The 22,619-nt window shown below is 47.2% G+C and overlaps 1 protein-coding gene across 5 annotated transcripts in view; it reads left to right on the top strand.

Annotated features, from left to right (window-relative positions):
• LOC135508393 (kinesin-like protein KIF13B) overlaps positions 1 to 22,619 on the top strand; it is a 76,298-nt gene that overhangs the window by 48,352 nt on the left and 5,327 nt on the right. For 4 of the 5 annotated variants that reach the window (XM_064928544.1, XM_064928542.1, XM_064928543.1 and 1 more), the window contains exons 11-38: positions 90 to 201; positions 997 to 1,209; positions 2,581 to 2,691; positions 2,900 to 3,034; positions 3,128 to 3,258; positions 3,861 to 3,947; positions 4,168 to 4,361; positions 4,601 to 4,880; positions 5,003 to 5,165; positions 5,285 to 5,431; positions 5,823 to 5,972; positions 10,360 to 10,485; positions 10,677 to 10,850; positions 11,159 to 11,331; positions 12,285 to 12,417; positions 13,315 to 13,464; positions 14,186 to 14,215; positions 14,474 to 14,573; positions 14,866 to 14,992; positions 15,106 to 15,161; positions 15,283 to 15,407; positions 15,734 to 16,009; positions 16,317 to 16,469; positions 16,748 to 16,825; positions 16,952 to 17,005; positions 17,124 to 17,232; positions 17,888 to 18,021; positions 22,166 to 22,228. In XM_064928544.1, coding sequence (XP_064784616.1) covers positions 90 to 201; positions 997 to 1,209; positions 2,581 to 2,691; positions 2,900 to 3,034; positions 3,128 to 3,258; positions 3,861 to 3,947; positions 4,168 to 4,361; positions 4,601 to 4,880; positions 5,003 to 5,165; positions 5,285 to 5,431; positions 5,823 to 5,972; positions 10,360 to 10,485; positions 10,677 to 10,850; positions 11,159 to 11,331; positions 12,285 to 12,417; positions 13,315 to 13,464; positions 14,186 to 14,215; positions 14,474 to 14,573; positions 14,866 to 14,992; positions 15,106 to 15,161; positions 15,283 to 15,407; positions 15,734 to 16,009; positions 16,317 to 16,469; positions 16,748 to 16,825; positions 16,952 to 17,005; positions 17,124 to 17,232; positions 17,888 to 18,021; positions 22,166 to 22,228 — 3,784 coding nt within the window. The remainder of the gene's footprint in view (positions 1 to 89; positions 202 to 996; positions 1,210 to 2,580; positions 2,692 to 2,899; positions 3,035 to 3,127; positions 3,259 to 3,860; positions 3,948 to 4,167; positions 4,362 to 4,600; positions 4,881 to 5,002; positions 5,166 to 5,284; positions 5,432 to 5,822; positions 5,973 to 10,359; positions 10,486 to 10,676; positions 10,851 to 11,158; positions 11,332 to 12,284; positions 12,418 to 13,314; positions 13,465 to 14,185; positions 14,216 to 14,473; positions 14,574 to 14,865; positions 14,993 to 15,105; positions 15,162 to 15,282; positions 15,408 to 15,733; positions 16,010 to 16,316; positions 16,470 to 16,747; positions 16,826 to 16,951; positions 17,006 to 17,123; positions 17,233 to 17,887; positions 18,022 to 22,165; positions 22,229 to 22,619) is intronic. The other variant, XM_064928545.1, reaches the window with a different exon arrangement.

Raw genomic sequence — 22,619 nt, 5'->3', positions numbered from 1 at the left:
TCTAGTTCCCCTTTTAAACAAAGATGAACACTTTTCACTTAGCAAATATGCTACCTGTTATGATAGTGGGTTGTTGTGTGTCTCTGCAGGTCTCTGACTACTCTAGGCCTGGTCATATCTGCTCTGGCAGAACAGGGATGTGGGAAAAACAAGACCAAATTTGTCCCTTACAGAGACTCTGTGCTAACATGGCTGCTAAAGGTAAGAGACACATATTTAGTATTTTTCCCTGCTCTTACTATCATTACATTACATTTAAGTCATTTAGCAGACGCTCTTATCCAGAGCGACTTACAAATTGGTGAATTCACCTTCTGACATCCAGTGGAACAGCCACTTTACAATAGTGCATCTAAATCATTTAAGGGGGGGGGGGTGAGAAGGATTACTTATCCTATCCTAGGTATTCCTTGAAGAGGTGGGGTTTCAGGTGTCTCCGGAAGGTGGTGATTGACTCTGCTGTCCTGGCGTCGTGAGGGAGTTTGTTCCACTATAACTTCTCTGGTCCTCCCTCTCTCTCTCGCTCCGCTCACCATGAGAGGGATGGAGGCTTATCTTCCTGTTTCCTTTAGAGATTTGATCGCTTCTGCCCCTTCAATCATTTGGTTCTGACGACCTTATCTTTCATTTCCCCTCTCTCACTAACAATCCCCTCTCCCTCGTCTCTCTCTCTCCCTCCCTCGTCTCTCCTCTCTCCCTCCCTCGTCTCTCCTCTCTCTCTCTCTCCCTCGTCTTGCCTCGTCTCTCCTCTCTCTCCCTTGTCTCTCCTCTCTCCCTTGTCTCTCCTCTATCCCTCGTCTCGCCTCTCTCCCTCGTCTCGTCTCTCTCTCCCTCGTCTCGCCTCTCTATCCCTCATCTCTCTCTCGCTCTCCCTCGTCTCCTCTCTCTCTTCCTCGTCTCGCCTCTATCTCCCTTGTCTCGCCTCTCTCCCTCGTCTCGCCTCTCTCCCTCGTCTCGCCTCTCCCTCATCACTCTCTCACTCTCCCTCGTCTCCAGGACAGCCTGGGCGGCAACAGCCGCACGGCCATGGTGGCCACGGTGAGCCCGGCAGCAGACAACTACGACGAGACGCTGTCCACGCTGCGCTACGCCGACCGGGCCAAGAGCATCGTCAACCACGCTGTCGTCAACGAGGACCCCAACGCACGTATCATCAGGGAGCTCCGAGAGGAGGTGGAGAAACTACGGGACCAGCTGACACAGGCAGAGGTAGGGGGAGGAAGGAGGGGAGAAACTACGGGACCAGCTGACACAGGCAGAGGTGGGGGGGAGGAAGGAGGGGAGAAACTACGGGACCAGCTGACACAGGCAGAGGTAGGGGGGAGAAAAGGAAGGAGGTGGAGAAACTACGGGACCAGCTGACACAGGCAGAGGTAGGGGGGGGTGGGAGGAAGGAGGGGGTGGTGGGGAGAAACTACGGGACCAGCTGACACAGGCAGAGGTGGGGGGAGAAAAGGAAGGAGGTGGAGAAACTACGGGACCAGCTGACACAGGCAGAGGTGGGGGGGGAGGAAGGAGGGGAGAAACTACAGGACCAGCTGACACAGGCAGAGGTGGGGGGGGGAGAGGAAAAAACTACGAAGGAGGGTGGAGAAACTACGGGACCAGCTGACACAGGCAGAGGTGGGGGGGGGAGGGGAGAAACTACGGGACCAGCTGACACAGGCAGAGGTGGGGGGGGGGGAGAAACTACGGGACCAGCTGCTACAGGCAGAGGTGGTAGGGGGAGGAAGGAGGGGGAGAGAAGCTACGGGACCAGCTGACACAGGCAGAGATGGGTGGGGGGGGGGGGGGAAACTACGGGACCAGCTGCTACAGGCAGAGGTGGGTGGGGGGGGGAGAAACTACGGGACCAGCTGCTACAGGCAGAGGTGGTAGGGGGAGGAAGGAGGGGGAGAAGCTACGGGACCAGCTGACACAGGCAGAGATGGGGGTGGAAGGAAGGAGGAAGGAGGTGGAGAAACTACGGGACCAGCTGACACAGGCAGAGGTGGTGGGGGGAGGAAGGAGGGGAGAAACTACGGGACCAGCTGACACAGGAAGAGCTGGTAGGGGGAGGAAGGGGGGGAGAAACTACGGGACCAGCTGACACAGGCAGAGGTGGGGGGGGGAAGGAGGTGGAGAAACTACGGGACCAGCTGACACAGGCAGAGGTAGGGGGGAAGGAGGGGAGAAACTACGGGACCAGCTGGTAGAGGTGGTGGTGGGGGGGGGGGGACTACGGGACCAGCCGGTGGGGGGAACGAGTGGACCAGCTGACACAGGCAAGAGGTGGTGGGGGGAGGAAAGGGGGAGGTAAAGAGGGGGAAGAGGGAGATCAACTGACAGTCCAGGGTAAGGATGGATTGTGGAGAGAGCCTGTCTATACCAGCTGGCAAAACTGGTCACGTTAATGTTGCGTTGTGGTCGAAAATGACGTTTTATTGCTTTTGTTTTTGCTTCCAGAAACAATGTCTTCATCTGATTGTAGCAGGTCCTGTTGGTTGTAATTGGGTTGTATGAAGTCTTTTTTACCAGAACATCAGTGACATATTGGCTGCTTGTAGAGATGGAAAGAGTGTTTTCTTGTCTCCTATCCAGTCTATGAAGGCCCCAGAGCTGAAGGAGAGGCTGGAGGAGTCTGAAAAACTCATCCAGGAGATGACCGTCACCTGGGAGGAGAAACTACGCAAGACGGAAGAGATTGCACAGGTACACAACACACCTTTGTACATTCTGTCCTGGGTTGTGTTCATTAGGCACGAAACAGAAGACAACGGTCTGAAACAGGGACTTTCTGAAATTGTCCAATAAGAAATGCTTTATTTAATTTTTTGTTGCACAACGTTTTGAAAAGTGTGCCCTGATTAACTGTAGGCTGGAGGCTGGATCAATAGTTCTTGTGTTGTGTGTCCTGTAGGAGCGTCAAAAACAGTTGGAGTCCCTGGGCATCTCTCTCCAGTCGTCTGGCATCAGAGTGGGAGAAGACAAGTGTTTTCTAGTCAACCTCAACGCTGACCCCGCTCTCAACGAACTGCTAGTCTACTATCTGAAGGTACACGTGCACACAATGGTGCATTCACGTATGCTTACACACACGCACACCATTATAACATTATGTGTTATCATGTGTTGTTGTGTACTATAGGAGCACACTAAGGTTGGTTCAGCAGACTCCCAGGACATTCAGCTGTGTGGGATGGGTATTCAGGCTGCACACTGCATCATAGACATCACAGCTGACCAACGGGTGGTCCTCACTCCTCACAAAAACTCAAGGTACGTATAGAACACTCCTCTTCGTCTCCATCATCACAATTCCCAGTGGGGCAAAACTAGATAAAATAATGTCTCTACAACCAACAGGTAAAAATCAAGGTTGTAAAAAATGTCATATTTTGCCTGCTGGCACCTCACACCCCACAAGGAGTCACGGTACACCAGCTTAGTCATCAATGTCATCTCAACACACCACATCAGAATGATGATCCTGGTCAGCTCACTGTGACTCCTCACCTCATGACTTCCCTGCTTCCAGATAAGGATGACGTCATGTTGCCTTTAGGCCCTTAGGGATTACATGGCCTGCTTGCAGAGGAGGCTGGTGGGGGGAGCTATAGGAGGACACGCTGATTGTAATGGCGGGAACGGAATCAAACAGATCGAACATCTGTTTTTATGCCATTACAATGAGCCCTATAGCTTCTCCCACCAGCCACTGCCTGCTTGAATGAGCTAACAGTATGGTAATCTTCTTGTGGTTTCATTTATTGATGTTACAGAACGTGTGTTTTTATGTTGTGGTTACGTTACAGAACATGTGTTTTTATGTTGTGGTTATGTTACAGAACATGTGTTTTTATGTTGTGGTTACGTTACAGAACGTGTGTGAATGGCTCTCCTTGCACCAGCCCTCAACAGCTCCACCATGGAGACCGCATCCTGTGGGGAAACAACCACTTCTTCAGGTGTGTGTGCACACGTGTGTGTCTTGTGACAGTTCTGACAATACCGCAAATCACAATGTCTCCCTCAGCTACTTGTCCTTGTTTGAAAACAATTCATCTGTTATACTAGATATTCATGGTATTACTGAAACCCCTGGATCGCTCTCTCTCCCTCCCCTCCCGTCTCTCCCTTTCTCTCCCCCCTCCTTCTCTCTCCCCTTTCCTCCTCTCGTCCCCACAGGATCAACCTGCCTAAGTGGCGGTCGCGGGGTGGTGGTGAGGAAGAGGAGGGTGAGGGGGGCCTGATGAAGAACAGTAGCAGTAGTGAACAGCTGGAGGGCGACGGAGACACCAACAGTGAGGTTTCCTCCGAGGTCTCCTTTTCCTACGAGTTCGCCCAGACAGAGGTCATGATGAAGGCCCTGGGCAACAACGGTGAGCACACACACACACACACACACACACAGGTCCTTACAAACAACGACGAGAGGGATGTGTATTAAGGAGAGGGAAAGGAGGAAGGGAGAACTAATGATAAGCGCCCTTCAGAAACAAATAACATGTTGAGAATCACTGATTGACTTCTGTCCATCACACTGCATATGAATCACGATTGATTGCTTATCCGGATCCCCTGTCCTTGATTGGCTCTCGTTCCTGTCCGTCACCTTCAGACCCCATGCAGGCAGTGCTCCAGTCCCTAGAGAGGCAGCACGAGGAGGAGAAGCGCTCGGCGCTGGAGAGACAAAGGCTGAAGTACGAACAGGAGCTGCAACAGCTGAGAAGACGGCTGCACCCGGACAGACCGTCTGTAGGACAGACAGGCATGGCACCCAGCCAATCACAGGGCCAGGCTGACAGGCCGGGACAGCCCCACTACCGCAGCCTGGAGAGACTCAGCATGTCCAACTCACCCAGCGCACAGAGCAGGCTGAAGCAGTGGAGCGAGGAGAGGTGAGAGGGAGGGAGGGTGTGGAACACAGGGTTGGGGAGATGGGCTGTATGTGTGGCTGGGGGTGGATGGTGTGTGTGTGTGTACACTTTGAATGAGATGTTGACGATGACTCCCCCCTCAGAGAGGCGGTGTTGACCCGGAGCCTGCGTAAGCTGAGGGAGCAGATAGTGAGAGCTAACCTGCTGGTGCAGGAGGCTGGCTTCATAGCAGAGGAGCTGGACAAACGCACCGAGTACAGAGTCACCTTGCAGATACCTGCTGCTAACCTCAATGCAAACCGCAAGGTACACACGAGTATTAGCATGCTCACACGCACACCTGGTGGAATGTCACTTCTCTATTTCTCTCTCTCTCACATAAAGACACAGACACCCTTACCACCTCTGTCTCTCCCTCCTCATAGCGTGATGCAGTGCTCAGTGAGCCTGCGGTGCAGGTGAGGCGTAAGGGGAAAGGGAAGCAGATCTGGGCTCTTGAGAAGATGGAGAACAGACTGGTGGACATGAGAGAACTGTACCAGGAATGGAAGGAGTACGACGATGACAACCCAGTGAGTGTGTGATGGTGGTTGTGCATGGCGTGGGTGAATGGGTGTGTATGGTAACCTGTCCGGCCAGTGTCGTTGTTGGAGTCTATGTGTGGTGCTGTGAACTTGGACTAAAACAAAGATGAACCCTGTGTGACAAATCATTGTTTTTGAGAGTCGAGTCCATTCAGTACACAAACACCATGTAAGGTGGTGCTAGCAAGCATGCTAGGTATCAACAGCCAATCGACTAGTTTCTGGAAGCCTGTAGTGAGCTTCAATTGGTTAATCGATTGGCTTTATCGCAGAGTGTTTGCTCGAAACCCACATCTTCAGTTAACACGTACTGTAAGGGCTCCATTTAGGATCTCATCACATTTCTCTTCTCTACATTCTCTCTCTCCCTCCTCTCCAGGTGATGCGTTCCTACTTTAAGCGTGCCGACCCGTTCTTTGATGAGCAAGAGAACCATAGCCTGATCGGCGTAGCCAATGTCTTCCTGTCCTGTCTGTTCTATGACGTCAAGCTGCAATACGCAGTACCTATCATCAACCAGAAGGGGGAGGTAAAGAGACGGCTTTCAGTTTCACATAACACCAAAGTTGTATTCACTCGAGACACAGCAAAGCAGACCTTTTTTGAAACGGAATAATTTAAAAAAATAAGCATTTCCTATTGGTAGTTCCTCCCTGTTTGTCTGTTTTATTCTGTTAGTCGCCAAATGAATACAACCCTGTTTCTCAACCAGTGATATCCAATAGGGCTGGGTCATATGGCCAAAATATCATATCATATATGGTGTTTTTCAAATTGTTGATGGTATTTTATGTTTTTGATTAGTAAAAGTTCTACATTTACTTAATGAGTAGTGAGTGATCCTAGGGTGGCAACACATGTATTCTAAATTATTTCAATGGGTCTTTCTTCATTCTGATTATTTTATACGGTTCAATTCAATTTCAACCTAAAATAATTTCACTTCAACTCTTGGGTGAACTTTTGGAATCATGGAAATAGAATGTTTATAATAATTCTATAGTTAGAATATAAATAATAGTGGGCACTTTAAATACGGTGGGTTATTGTGACAGGGTAGAAACCAAAGTGATGTTCAGTGTTTCCTAGAGAACCCTATAATCTTTGGCTACATTAAATCTTTATTCATATAGCAAACATATTCATTATTAACCTATTCCTCTTTGATTTAGAAGATGCTGTTGCACAAACAACATGGTGAATTAAGCCTCCACCAGTACTGGTATCAGGCTGCATTAGCTAGCTATGTTTGCTCTGACTCAGTACTGGTATCAGGCTGCATTAGCTAGCTACGTTTGCTCTGACTCAGTACTGGTATCAGGCTGTATTAGCTAGCTATGTTTGCTCCGACTCAGTACTGGTATCAGGCTGCATTATGTTTGCTCTGACTCAGTACTGGTATCAGGCTGTATTAGCTAGCTATGTTTGCTCTGACTCAGTACTGGTATCAGGCTGCATTAGCTAGCTATGTTTGCTCTGACTCAGTACTGGTATCAGGCTGTATTAGCGAGCTATGTTTGCTCTGACTCAGGCTGTATTAGCTAGCTATGTTTGCTCTGTACTGGTATCAGGCTGTATTAGCTAGCTATGTTTGCTCTGACTCAGTACTGGTATCAGGCTGTATTAGCTCTGACTCAGTACTGGTATCAGGCTGCATTAGCTAGCTATGTTTGCTCTGACTCAGTACTGGTATCAGGCTGTATTAGCGAGCTATGTTTGCTCTGACTCAGTACTGGTATCAGGCTGTATTAGCGAGCTATGTTTGCTCTGACTCAGTACTGGTATCAGGCTGTATTAGCTAGCTATGTTTGCTCTGACTCAGTACTGGTATCAGGCTTTTAGCTCTTTGACTCAGTACTGGTATCAGGCTGTATTAGCGAGCTACGTTTGCTTTGACTCAGTACTGGTATCAGGCTGTATTAGCTAGCTATGTTTGCTCTGACTCAGTGCTGGTATCAGGCTGTATTAGCTAGCTATGTTTGCTCTGACTCAGTACTGGTATCAGGCTGTATTAGCTAGCTATGTTTGCTCTGACTCAGTACTGGTATCAGGCTGTATTAGCTAGCTATGTTTGCTCTGACTCAGTACTGGTATCAGGCTGTATTAGCTAGCTATGTTTGCTCTGACTCAGTACTGGTATCAGGCTGCATTATTAGTACTGGTTTGCTCTGACTCATACTGGTATCAGGCTGCATTAGCTAGCTATGTTTGCTCTGACTCAGTACTGGTATCAGGCTTTAGCTCTATGTTTGCTCTGACTCAGTACTGGTATCAGGCTGTATTAGCTAGCTATGTTTGCTCTGACTCAGTACTGGTATCAGGCTGTATTAGCTATGCTCTGACTCAGTTTGCTCTGACTCAGTACTGGTATCAGGCTGTATTAGCGAGCTATGTTTGCTCTGACTCAGTACTGGTATCAGGCTGCATTAGCTAGCTATGTTTGCTCTGACTCAGTACTGGTATCAGGCTGTATTAGCTAGCTATGTTTGCTCTGACTCAGTACTGGTATCAGGCTGTATTAGCGAGCTACGTTTGCTCTGACTCAGTACTGGTATCAGGCTGTATTAGCGAGCTACGTTTGCTCTGACTCAGTACTGGTATCAGGCTGTATTAGCTAGCTATGATTGCTCTGACTCAGTACTGGTATCAGGCTGTATTAGCTAGCTATGTTTGCTCTGACTCAGTACTTTTAATAGCTAGTTAGCAAGCCAGTTTACTATTGATTAGCATTAGTGGCTAACATGATTTAGCTCAACTTGCTAAGAAAATACAAACTAACTGTTTGCAGATGTAAGAAACACAAACTAATATTGTATTATAGAACGCTTGTGGATTTATATTAAGATCAAAGTGGAAACAACATTGTTGTCATCAACATTGTTGCATGTGCTGCATTGACCATGCAGACTGAACGCAAGTGTCTCCTGGTCAAGCAACAACATGTGCTCCTTGAGTGACAGGGTGGGACTAGATCTGTGTGGAAAGCGGCGTGGAGAGAGCAGAGAGGGAAGAATCAAGTAGCAGAGTAAACTATCACATTTAACAAACCAAACATTCAAAGTAAAAACCCCAACTGGTCCGTGCATCAAAACATGTATATATACAGTGGGGCAAAAAAGTATTTAGTCAGCCACCAATTGTGCAAGTTCTCCCACTTAAAAAGATGAGAGAGACCTGTAATTTTCATCATAGGTACACTTCAACTATGACAGACAAAATGAGGGGAAAAAATCCAGAAAATCACATTGTAGGATTTTTAATGAATTTATTTGCAAATTATGGTGGAAAGTAAGTATTTGGTCACCAACAATCAAGCAAGATTTCTGGCTCTCACAGACCTGTATCTTCTTATTTAAGAGGCTCCTCTGTCCTCCACTCGTTACCTGTATTAATGGCACCTGTTTGAACTTGTTATCAGTATAAAAGACACCTGTCCACAACCTCAAACAGTCACACTCCAAACTCCATTATGGCCAAGACCAAAGAGCTGTCAAAGGACACCAGAAACAAAATTGTAGACCTGCAGCAGGCTGGGAAGACTGAATCTGCAATAGGTAAGCAGCTTGGTTTGAAGAAATCAACTGTGGGAGCAATTATTAGGAAATGGAAGACATACAAGACCACTGATAATCTCCCTTGATCTGGGGCTCCACGCAAGATCTCACCCCATGGGGTCAAAATGATCACAAGCAAAAATCCCAGAACCACACGGGGGGACCTAGTGAATGACCTGCAGAGAGCTGGGACCAAAGTAACAAAGCCTACCATCAGTAACACACTACGCCGCCAGGGACTCAAATCCTGCAGTGCCAGACGTGTCCCCCTGCTTAAGCCAGTACATGTCCAGGTCCGTCTGACGTTTGCTAGGGGAGCATTTGGATGATCCAGAAGAAGATTGGGAGAATGTCATATGGTCAGATGAAACCAAAATATAACTTTTTGGTAAAAACTAAACTCGTCGTGTTTGGAGGACAAAGAATGCTGAGTTGCATCCAAATAACACCATGTGAAGCATGGGGGTGGAAACATTATGCTTTGGGGCTGTTTTTCTGCAAAGTGACCAGGACGACTGATCCGTGTAAAGGAAAGAATGAATGGGGCCATGTATCGTGAGATTTTGAGTGAAAACCTCCTTCCATCAGCAAGGGCATTGAAGATGAAACGTGGCTGGGTCTTTCATTATGACAATGATCCCAAACACACCGCCCGGGCAACGAAGGAGTGGCTTCGTAAGAAGCATTACAATGTCCTGGAGTGGTCTAGCCAGTCTCCAGATCTCAACCCCATAGAAAATCTTTGGAGGGAGTTGAAAGTCTGTGTTGCCCAGCAACAGCCTCAAAACATCACTGCTCTTGAGGAGATCTGCATGAAGGAATGGGCCAAAATACCAGCAACAGTGTGTGAAAACCTTGTGAAAACTTACAGAAAACGTTTGACCTCTGTCATTGCCAACAAAGGGTATATAACAAAGTATTGAGAAACTTTTGTTATTGACCAAATACTTATTTTCCACCATAATTTGCAAAGAAATTCATAAAAAATCCTACAATGTGATTTTCTGGATTTTTTTTTCTCATTTTGTCTGTCATAGTTGAAGTGTACCTATGATGAAAATTACAGGCCTCTCTCATCTTTTTAAGTGGGAAAACTTGCACAATTGGTGGCTGACTAAATACTTTTTTGCCCCACTGTAGTAAAATACGGTATTCCGCCCAACCCTAATATCCCATTTGTGTTCCAACCCATCACTAACACACCTGATTAAACAAATCGTCATCTAGATTGATGACTGCCCTGAGTTGATTGTTTGAAGGAACGAGGTGTCTTGGTGATGTGCTGAAATGAAAACCTCACATTGTCGCAAAGTGATGATGCAGCACATAATTAATGGTGTTATGGTGTTGGTTGTCTTGTAGGTGGTTGGAAGGTTACACGTGGAGGTGGTGAGAGTGGCGGGGGGGTTTGAGGACAGCATGGCTGGCGGAGAGGACAATGAGACCAGCCCCGACGGAGAGGTGCAGGAGAGGAAACTGGTCTGCATGGTGAGTCCGTTTTGAACACTCATAGAATACACACATACACAGGAAAGTCATTTATTTTGTATAATTATTCTGGAATGGCAAGCAATATAGTTTGCTTGTTCTCTGTCAAATCATAATTAATCATATCCTCTCTCTCCTTCTCCATCTTCCTCTCTCTCCTCCTCCCTTTCTCTCTCCCTCTCTCTCTCCAGATCAAGATTCTTCAGGCAACAGGTCTCCCTCAGTACCTTTCCAACTTTGTCTTCTGCCAATACTCGTTTTGGGACCAGGCGGAGCCCGTAATCGTGGCCCCAGAGGTGGACCCCTCTGCCTCGTCCCCAAGCAGCAAGGACCCTCACTGCATGGTGGTCTTTGACAGCTGCAAGGTCAGACATCCAATTAAATGTAAAATGCTTTACTGGCAGGGTAAAGCATGGTAAGGTACTTGTATTGTAAAAGCAACAATGTTAAAAAATCCAGCAGGGTATAAAATAAATGCACATCTCAGTCGTGTTGCAGCTCTAATAGCCCAGGACGAATCAGGTAGCCTGGTTTAACCAGTGGTGAGCACAGCGTTCAGTCTTGTTTAACTGTGTTTATGCTCTGTTTTCTGCTAATTCACCTCTTTTGGTTTTCTATGCTATTCTTTCTGCCCTTTCTAATTCTGTTTCTCTCGCCGTCTCTCCCCCTGTAGGAGATGGGTGTGTCAGTAACAGAGGAGTTTATAGAGTATCTGACAGAGGGGGCAGTGGCCATGGAGGTGTACGGACACAGACAGGCCGCTGCCGGACAGGCTGACTCCGGCAGGAACCCTGCCTTCTGGGACCTCAGCATTATACAAGCCAAGACACGCACACTACGGGACAGGTAACGCACTACGGGACAGGTACACGCACACTACGGGACAGGTACACGCACACTACGGGACAGGTACACGCACTACGGGACAGGTACACGCAAACTACGGGACAGGTACACGCACACTACGGGACAGGTACACGCACTACGGGACAGGTAAACGCACTACGGGACAGGTACACGCAAACTACGGGACAGGTACACGCAAACTACGGGACAGGTACACGCACACTACGGGACAGGTACACGCACACTACGGGACAGGTACACGCACACTACGGGACAGGTACACGCACACTACGGGACAGGTACACGCACACTACGGGACAGGTACACGCACACTACGGGACAGGTACACGCACACTACGGGACAGGTACACGCACACTACGGGACAGGTACACGCACACTATGGGACAGGTACACGCACACTACGGGACAGGTACACGCACACTACGGGACAGGTACACGCACACTACGGGACAGGTACACGCACACTACGGGACAGGTACACGCACACTACGGGACAGGTACACGCACACTACGTGACAGGTACACGCACTACGGGACAGGTACACACACACTACGGGACAGGTACACGCGCACTACGGGACAGGTAACGCGCAACAGGTACGGGACAGGTACAGGCACACGCGCACTACGGGACAGGTACACGCACACTACGGGACAGGTACACGCACACTACGGGACAGGTACACGCACACTACGGGACAGGTACACGCACACTACGGGACAGGTACACGCACACTACGTGACAGGTACACGCACTACGGGACAGGTACACACACACTACGGGACAGGTACACGCGCACTACGGGACAGGTTCGCGCGCGCACACAGTCACACAGCAAAAGTTGACCCTGACACATGCCAAAGGTTCCAGTTCCACATGAAAGAAAACTTCTAAATTCCATATTGGTGTTCTGTCTGTCTCCTCCTACAGGTGGAGTGAGGTAACACGTCGTCTGGAGATGTGGATCCAGGTGTTGGAGATCAACGAGAACGGAGACTTCATGCCTGTGGAGGTCATACCTACCAAAGACGTACGCACAGGAGGTATATTCCAACTGCGACAGGTAGGTGTTGTGTGTGTGTGTGTGTGTGTGTGTGTGTGTGTGTGTGTGTGTGTGTGTGTGTGTGGCTATCCCCAAATGTTTTTTTTCCTGTTTTAATCAGGAATTCCGAATTGTCCTTTACCTCAGAATGAAAAAGACAATCCAATACATATTTACATCAGGAACACAACAATACACACATTAGAATCAATGAGAAGAAAGACCGTCAAGTCAACCAACTGAATTGTTGATTGAATCAGTAAGAGGAAGGCCCAGCTGTTTCCACCACTAATGTTCTATGTTGTGTTGATTACATGTGTCCCTCAGGGCCCGTCCTCAGGGCCAGTCCCAAAGACATGTCTAATCTGTTGTTCCCTCCCCCTCAGGGCCAGTCCCAAAGACATGTCTAATCTGTTGTTCCCTCCCCCTCAGGGCCAGTCCCAAAGACATGTCTAATCTGTTGTTCCCTCCCCCTCAGGGCCAGTCCCAAAGACATGTCTAATCTGTTGTTCCCTCCACCTCAGGGCCAGTCCCAAAGACATGTCTAATCTGTTGTTCCCTCCCCCTCAGGGCCCGTCCTCAGGGCCAGTCCCAAAGACATGTCTAATCTGTTGTTCCCTCCCCCTCAGGGCCCGTCCTCAGGGCCAGTCCCAAAGACATGTCTAATCTGTTGTTCCCTCCACCTCAGGGCCAGTCCCAAAGACATGTCTAATCTGTTGTTCCCTCCCCCTCAGGGCCCGTCCTCAGGGCCAGTCCCAAAGACATGTCTAATCTGTTGTTCCCTCCCCCTCAGGGCCCGTCCTCAGGGCCAGTCCCAAAGACATGTCTAATCTGGTGTTCCCTCCCCCTCAGGGCCCGTCCTCAGGGCCAGTCCCAAAGACATGTCTAATCTGTTGTTCCCTCTCCCTCCCCCCTCAGGGCCAGTCCAGACGTCTGCAGGTGGAGGTGAAGTCTGTGCAGGACAGTGGGACGATGCCGCTGATAGCGGAGGTGCTGCTGGCTGTGTCTGTGGGCTGTGTGGAGATCAGACAGACACGGCAGGCCAAGGCCAACAACGAACCCGTACAGGTAACACACACATACCTATGTAGATACAGTGCATTCAGAAAGTATTCAGACCTCTTTTCCACATTTTGTTACGTTACAGCCTTATTCTAAAATGGATGAAGGGAAAAAAACAATTTAACCAATCTACACACAATACTCCATAATGACAACATAAAAGTAGGTTTTTATTTTAACAAATGTTTTAAAAATGAAATATCACATTTACATAAGAATTCAGACCCTTTCCTCAGTACTTTGTTGAGGCACCGTTGGCAGCGAGTCTTCTTGGATATAACACTACAAGCTTGGCACACCTGTATTTGGGGAGTTTCTCTCATTCTTCTCTGCAGATCCTCTCAAGCTCTGTCAGGTTGTAGATTGATGAGGAAAAATGTAATTTAATCCATTTTCCAATAAGGCTGTAACGTAACGTTGTGGGAAAAAGGAAGGGGTCTGAATACTTCCCGAATGCTCTGTGCATTACTGTGCATTACTATGCATTACTGTGCATTACTATGCATTACTGTGCATTGCTATGCATTACTGTGCATTGCTGTGCATTACTGTGCATTGCTGTGCATTACTATGCATTGATGTGCATTACTGTGCATTACCGTGCATTACCGTGCATTACTGTGCATTACTGTGCATTACTATGCAGGAAGATGGCAATGGCTGTTAATGCCATTTACGATATGTCTGTTCTGGACTAATACAATTGTGTATTTTGTTTGTCTCACAGATGGAGGGGGATGAGATGGACAGCTATCAGGTAAACACTTTTCACTGTCTTGTCTCGACTGAAATATCTCTTTCATATATCCTCACTGTATCTGATCAAATCAGACGACTCCACTGAAGAGGAGGCTACAGCGCATGTGCCTGTTTCTGTGGATCTGTGATGGATTGGTCATGTCTGTCTTGTTTTTTTGTGTGATTGTTTTGACCGGTTTCCCTCCTGCACTCGCTCCGGTTGATTGATCCTGTTGTTCTCGCTCTGATTGGTCATTGTGTGCGTTCTGTCCAATAGGAGCGTGATCTGGAGCGTCTGCGTCGTCAGTGGCTGACAGCTCTCACCAAGAGACAGGAGTACCTGGACCAACACCTTCAGACCCTGGTCAGCAAGCCAGGTAACTAACACACACACACACCCACACACACACACACACACACACACACACACACACACACACACTGCAGTCGGTGTATAGTGGAGGAACGAGGAAGTATAACTACCTTTACTGGAGTAGCATTTGGGCGGCAGCTCAAAGGGCACAGCAAATGAGGGAGAGGAAGTGGTGGCAGGAAACAGATTCCTCTGGTCAGGGAAGGTATTCATGTTCTGATTGCCTACACAGCTGTGTGAACATCTGGGTGGAATTGAGGGAGATAGACTTTGAAATTGTTGTGCTCCCTCTACAGAGAAGACAGAGGATGACGTGGAGAGGGAGGCCCAGCTGTTGGAATGGCGCCTGACACTGACCGAGGAGAGGAACGCTGTCATGGTGCCTTCAGTCGGGAGCGGCATCCCTGGAGCTCCTGCAGAGTGGTGAGAGAGTTGGGTCGAAACTTTCATGTATAATGTCTATTTTTTTAAATCATAAATGTTAATATTGTTCAGGAAGTGAATCTGACAATTGTGTACATTTGTTGTGTCTTCAGGGTCCCCCTACCTGGAATGGAGGCCCATACCCCTGTTCTTTTCCTGGACCTCAGTGGTAAGTTTTCCTTCTTCAGTGTTATAGTATCTCTGACTGGTTTGGTGACAAGTCAATTATTCAAATCCTCACTTTCACGCTTAACTCGTGTTTTTCTCTTACTTCTCTCTCTCCTCTCCAGCGGATGACTTCAGTTCCCAGGATGCTTTGGAGGTCCCGGAGGCTGGGGGTTGGGACGCCACTCTGAGCGGAGAGGACGAGGAAGAATTCTTCGACCTGCAGATCGTCAAACATTATGATGAAGAGGTGAGCTCCAGGGGTCCTTTTCATCAGGGCACGGCCTAGCAAAACACTTTGCAATAGAAACCCAAAACCAGTGTTTCTAATTGGGCAAGTCCACCTAATCCCCCTCCCCCCCTTATTTCACCATATGGTCCCTAATAGGGTTGCAAAATTCTGGTAACTTTCCCAATATTTCCATATTTTCCAGAAATTAAGACATTACTGGAATCAGCAAGGTCATCTGAAATTCATTAACTAGGGTTTCTGGAAAACTTGGGAATTTTTGGGAAAGTTACTGGAATTGTGTGTCCTTAATGAACACGACCATGTATCCCCACCCCTTCCACTAGGTAAAAGCTGAGGCATCGTGGGACTCCACAGTGCACCAGTGTCCCCAGCTGAGTCGCGGTGGAGCGTGCCCGGAGCAGAGGGTTTATCTGACGGTGCGCTGCGTGGTGCAGCTCAGCCATCCGGCAGACATGCAGCTGGTGCTGAGGAAACGGATCTGTGTCAACCTGAACCCCGGCAGACAGGGCTTTGCTCAGAACCTCCTCAAGAGGATGTCCACGCGCTCCACCATCCCCGGCTGTGGGGTCACCTTCGAGGTGGTCTCCAACATCCCCGGGGTGAGGGTGTGACAGGAGGGGAAATGACTTAATTTATCATCAATTACTTTGGTTCTTTTTGGTAGTGATTTACTACAACGGCTGTAGCTCTCGACTGTCTGTCTGTCTGTCCTCTCCTCACGTCCTCTCCTTTGTTGCACTGATATGAGGAAGGTGAAATGCCAACCTAATGACACCCTTGGCACCACCATATTGTTTTCATCTGTCGAGTAGTGTTTTCCAACCAGTGCATATGAAGGGGAAGAGATTTTCTATCATTTGAGATCGAGTCTGTCTTTTTGTCAGCTCTACTACCTCTCTCTCTCAGGATGCCCAGGGTTCAGAGGACAGGGAGATGTTGGCTCGTCTAGCCGCCAGCACTGAGAACCCCAAGTCGGCCGACAACGAGGCGGCCATAGAGAAATACCTCCGCAGTGTCCTGGCTGTGGAGAACATCCTCACTCTGGACCGACTACGACAGGTCACTACACACCCTCACACTAGGACAGCTATCTATAGCTATCTACAGCTGTGTTTCCCAAACTCGGGCCAAGGTGTGCGCATTTTAGTTTTTTGTCCCAAGACTACACAGCTGATTAAACTAATCAAAGGCTGATGATGAGTTGGTTATTGGAAAAAGCTGTGTAATACTAGGGCAAAAAACCAAAACGTGAAGCCCTTTGGGTCACCAGGAAACGCTGTTCACATGCTTAGCACACATTGTTATTAATGGTTGTTGCTTATTTCGTGTGTGTGCAGGAAGTGGCGGTGAAGGAGCACCTGGCAGGCAAAGGGAAGGGTAACAGACGCAGTCTCAGCTCCCCCAGTGTCCACAGGGTAAATGGCACATCTTCTGTTGGGTATTACTGGGTGCTATTGATTTATTGAATAGTTTTAAGCCACTGAGGTCATGACATTAGTCTTTTTCCTCCCTCTCTCTTTCTCTCTCCTTTTCGTCTTCAGCTCTCTGGCAGCAGACAGGACCTGTCCTCTGACTGCAATCTGGACGACAACAAGGTGTGTACAACCCTGTTGAAGCTGTGCCACTGTTAATACTCAAACTGAACAACCCCACGTGCCAAAGTACACAGATCAATCCTCACCCCCCTCTGCTGTTCTGTCTTCTCTGCTCCAGACTCGCTGGGAGAGCCAGCAGGACATCTTCATGACCTCGCCCCAGCCTCGCCTCTCCTCCTCTCCCCCTACTATTCCCCCACAGAACCAGAGCCAGGACCCAGAGCAAGGTAAGAGCCTGACTCCCCATCTCCTCTCCCCTCCCTCTGCCCCATTGTCCTCTCTACCTTTCTCCCCCTAGACTGCTCTACTAACCTGGCCTTGCTGACTGGCTGACTCTACCTCAGTCTCCTCTCTCTCCTCCTGTCATCTATTGTTTCTGTGCAGTAGACCTTTGGTGTGGTTCTGTCTGTCCTGTCTACTAATGTTGTCTCGTGTTTTAAGTGTGTTACATACAGTAGTCATATTGTCTGTTTTTTCTTTCTTTGATTTCACATTCTCAGTAATGATGTCATTGTAATGAATGTGTGACCAATGACAGTTAATCATTCAGATTAATTGGCAGTCTTTTATGATTATAATCCAGAGATTATAATATGTTATCACATGCTAAAATCATCTTTATTTGATTATTTTCAGTAATTTTAATAAATTCTTTGTCTTGTCTCACTGACCTGGTCCAGCCATTTTCTTCATTGTGTGTCTTTTTTCAATGTCATTTCCTGGGCTTGCTTTTCAACTTCCTGTCTTAATCTCTCACACTTCCCCTACCTTCCAATCCTCCTCACCATCCTCTTTTCCTCCTCTCCATCTTTTATTCCCGCTGCTCCTCATCTTTTCTTCCTCCTCCCTTTCCTCCTCCTCTCTCACCGGTTCTCCCCTCAGGTCGTTCAGGGCTTGCTGCCTCTTATCTTTCAGTCAAAGCCCTGGTGCCGCAGATGCCCAAGCTGCTCAAGTCCCTGTTCCCTGCCCGCGAGGACAAGAAGGAGCCCCTACGCCCCTCACCCCACTCTCTACAGGTAGGATGCACATACCCCAGTGACCTTTTGACCTTGGTTAAAATAAGCCCTTTCCTTTTTTATCTTGTAACCCCATTGAATCCTTTCCCATTTTCTTGTGATACACCAAATAAACCAAACCCTGTTTCTAGCCACAACACCAGTCAGTAACTGGGAGCCCAGAGAAACTGGATGGTCGATGTGAGTCTATAATCCACTATGGTTCACTGTCTCCCCATCCTCTGCCTCAAACCATTGCTGTAATCCATGCCTTTTTTTCAGTGTAGCCTGTATTTCCATTTTTATTTTGTCTATCAGGCCTTTTACCAAGTGCTGCTATCACAATGAGACCCATCATCATCTGCATTTAAGCAGAGGAAAGTGGAGATGGTATTTAGGGCATTCAGAGGAAGTCCCATCTAGACCAGTGACTGTTACTCAGCTGCCAGATGAAACACACTTGTATAACAGGCTTTTAGACAAGCCTCTCTCAGAAGACAGACTGGCGATAGAGCGGTCTAGAGCGGTTTAGTGCTATTATTAAGCAATAAGGCCCGAGGGGGTGAGGTACAGTGCCTTTCGGAAAGTATTCAGACCCTTTGACTTTCTCCACATTTTGTTATGTTACAGCCTTATTCTACAATGTATTTTATTTTCCCTCATCAATCTACACACAATACCCCGTAATGACAAAGCAAAACAGGTTTTAAGACATTTTTGCACATTTCTTAACAAGAAAAAATGTATCACATTTACTTAAGTATTCAAACCCTTTACTCAGAACTTTGTTGAAGCACCATTGGCAGCGATTACAGCCTCTAGCCTTGGGTATGACGCTACAAGCTTGCCACACCATTCGTCTCTCCAGATCCTCTCAAGTTCTCTCAGGTTGTATTGGGAGTGTTGCTGTACAGCTATTTTCAGGTCTCTCCAGAGATGTTTGATCAGGTTCAAGTCCGGGCTCTGGCTGGGCCACTCAAGGACATTCAGAGATATGTCCTGAAGCCAGTCCTGCGTTGTCTTGGCTGTGTGCTAAGGGTCGTTGTCCTGTTATAAGGTGAACCTTCATCCCAGTTTGAAGTCCTGAGCGCTCTGGAGCACGTTTTCATCAAGGATCTCTCTGTACTTTGCTCTGTTTATGTTTGCCTCGACCCTGACTACTCTCCCAGTCCCTGCCGCTGAAAAACATCCCCACAGCATGATGCTGCCACCACCATGCTTCACCGTAGGGATGGTGCCAGGTTTCCTCCAGACGTGACACTTGGCATTTAGGCCAAAAAGTTCAATCTTGGTTTCATTAGACCAGAGAATCTTGTTTCTCATGGTCTGAGCGTCTCTAGGTGCCTTTTGTCAAACTCCAAGCGGGTTGTCGTGCCTTTTATTGAGGAGTGGCTTCAGTCTCGCCACTCTACCATAAAGGCCTGATTGGTGGAGTGCTGCAGAGATGGTTGTCCTTCTGGAAGGTTCTCCCATCTCCACAGAGGAACTGTTGAGCTCTGTCAGAGTGACCATCGGGTTCTTGGTCCCCTCCCTGACCAAGGCCTTTCTTCCTGATTGCTCAGTTTGGCGGCAGCCAGCTCAAGAAAAAGTATTGGTGGTTGCTAAATTCTTCCATTTAAGAATGATGGAGGCTACTGTTCATGGGGACCTTCAATGCTGCAGAAATGTTTTGGGTACCCTTCCCTAGATCTGTGCCTCAACATAATCCTGTCTCGGAGCTCTATGGACAATTCCTTTGGCCTCATGACTTGGTTTTTGCTCTGACATGCACTGTCAACTGTGGGACCTTATATAGACAGGTGTGTGCCTTTCCAAATCATGTCCAATCAATTGAATTTACCACAGGTGGACTTAATCAAGTTGCAGAAACATCTCAAGGATAATCCATGGAAACAGGATGCACCTGAGCTCAATTTTGAGTCTCATAGCAAAGGGTCTGAATACATATGTAAATAAGGTATTTCTGTTTTTTTTATATATATTAACAAACATTTCTGAACTGTTTTCACTTTTGTCATTATGGGGTAGTGTGTGTAGATTGATCAGGGGGGGAAACTATTTAATACATTTTAGAAGAAGGCTGTAAGGTAATGTTGTGGAAATTCTTAAACAAGGTCACTCAAAGTTGATCTTAAATGAATCATTGTTTGTCAGCGTGCTGGAGAGTTTCCGACCACAACAATGCACCATAGTACACGTCAATCAGGAGCTCTGCCTGGGTAGTCCCAGCAGTTGTTATGTACGGCTATACACAGACAAGTTATATTTGCATGATTTAGCATAATTCATTCATCATTATCGTTTTGTTTCATTATTGTGACTGACCAATACTGGTTCATAACATGTGACAGACCAATACCTCACGAGGCTTCTTCTCCCTAAGCTGAGACCTTGAAACTGAGATATCTGTAGTTCGTTCTCAAAACAAGGTCTGGGCTTACTGTCAAATTGCAGCTACTGTTAGTGAGGAGGAGCAGAAAACAACATGAGGGGCAGATCGCCTTACAGCATGTTAATAACATTTCACAGGGAGGAGAAAGAGAACACGTTATAACAGTCCTACCAAACTTGCTAAGAATGAGATTGAGGCAGGGTTAGCCCAAGCTACAGTCTAGTAGCAGTCCTCACATTTTTAGGACACAGTTCTGTATCTAGAAGCCCTGCCTTTCCAAATCATAATTGTAACTATTGATAAAGTATCTAAATCAAATGTAGAATGACAGTCCTTAGTGCTTCACGTTGGTGCTATCACTTTAATTTAAGACCCTCACTTTTCTCCTTACTTGTGGTAATGACAGATTGGTATTTCAGTGCATTCTTAGTCTAAAATACTATACACTTTGCAGTGTGCAGACCTCCACATTCAATCTGATACCCCAAATAAACAATATTGGATAAGCCTAAATAAATTACGGGCACAGTTGACCACACCCCTCTGTCCCCAGCACTCATCCTTCCTTTCCTGGTGTTTCTTCATGTTCTTCAGATAGTGTTTCCGTTCTTCCTTTTAATGGCACATGTTCAAAGTGGATGGTCCTTGATAATGTCTCTCACGCTGTCCTTTACAGTCCACCATGTCTGGTCCATTTTCCTACCAGTACGTACACCAGCAGCATGAGAGAGGTTTGGACTGGATCTCTCTCCATTCTCCCTCCACATGGACCCATGTCACGCTCCTGAGAGAAAGAGCAGTTGATAGCTTCGACTGGATGCTGTGTATAGGTTGCTGGCTCGGACTCTGGTCTCACGGTAGAAGTGGGGAAGGAACATACTGTAGGACATTTTCGCCGTTATTTCAGCCGGTTAGAAGGGGTGTTGAGGTTCACACTGTTTTTCGACCAATACCTCACGAGGCTTCTTCTCTCTAAGCTGAGAACTTGAATCTTTCAGCTACTGATAGTGAGGATTTGATCAGTCAGCCACTTGCATGAACATAGAAATTGGTTATAAGAAAAGCACAAACATTATAATTCCCATTACAGTAACAAAATGTGGAAAAGGGGAAGGGGTCTGAATACTTTAGGCCATATCGCCCAGCCAAACCAGCCGGTGGACATTTTTGTGTGTTTCTACATGTAGAATCGATTTGCACACATATTTTTAAATTAAGGGCCGGCACTCTTTTCAGAGGTGCTGAGTGCTCTCCGCCCGGCAAACGCTAACCGATGTGGCCAAGCCATAAGGTAAAGGAAGAACAAAAAACTGACAGGCCTTTCCCCCAATCTATCTCATTAATGCTGTGTGCCAGTTGTTGGTTTGACTCGGCCGGGGATGGAGCTCCCAACCTTCCAATCTCAGGGCAGACACTCAAACCACATGCCACTGAGTTGGTTATGTCCATATATAATGAAGTCAAAAGTTGCTGAACACTGGATGTAGGATATACCAAGCTTGCTATTTAATTTCCATAAAGACAATATATCTTTAGTAAAACCACCATCTGTTTGTCATTCCTTCAAGGTTGATAATTCCACTATGGATTTAGCCATTATTTATAGGGATTAAACCATTTTTGTCAAGAGCTGAATATAATCAACTGAGCTTTTGAATTTTTACATTAACTTGTAAAATTATGGACAATGTGAGACAATACTGATGTATTACAATGAATAATTGAACCTTCAATCATTTGAACAATAATTGTGTTTCTCTCTCTTCCTGGCAGCACATGCCTCGTATCATCATGCAGACGACGGGGCCTGAAGACGGCGGGGTCCGGACAGAATCGGTAAGAACCATCTGTCAGACTGTCATCTCTTTTCAACTCTCTTCCTGCCTGCTCTCCCTTGTTCAACCAACATTCCCTATGAGCACAAGATGTTAAAAATATGTTTAAAAGGACGTCTTTTCAACTTCTTGTGGTCACTGGGAGTTGTAGTTTGTTAGAGATCAGTCTAGTTGATTAGTTGAAATCAGTTAGTTTTCAACAACACTCCAGGCTGAGACAGTGTATTGACTGTAATATGAAGCTATGGTTGGTAGTAAGCTAGGGGATCTGACAATCTCATGATGATAAGGATGAAGATGGTGATGATCATTATGATATTGATAATTGTGTTGGCATCATTATGTCTTGGTTTTCTCCAGTCAGTCTTAAATTTGTTGGAGTTCTTAAATTC

The sequence above is a fragment of the Oncorhynchus masou genome, chromosome 21 (genome assembly GCF_036934945.1).
Source record: "Oncorhynchus masou masou isolate Uvic2021 chromosome 21, UVic_Omas_1.1, whole genome shotgun sequence".
NCBI lineage: Eukaryota > Metazoa > Chordata > Actinopteri > Salmoniformes > Salmonidae > Oncorhynchus > Oncorhynchus masou.
Note: the sequence above shows the minus strand (reverse complement) of the source record. Positions and strands in the feature narration are given on the sequence as shown.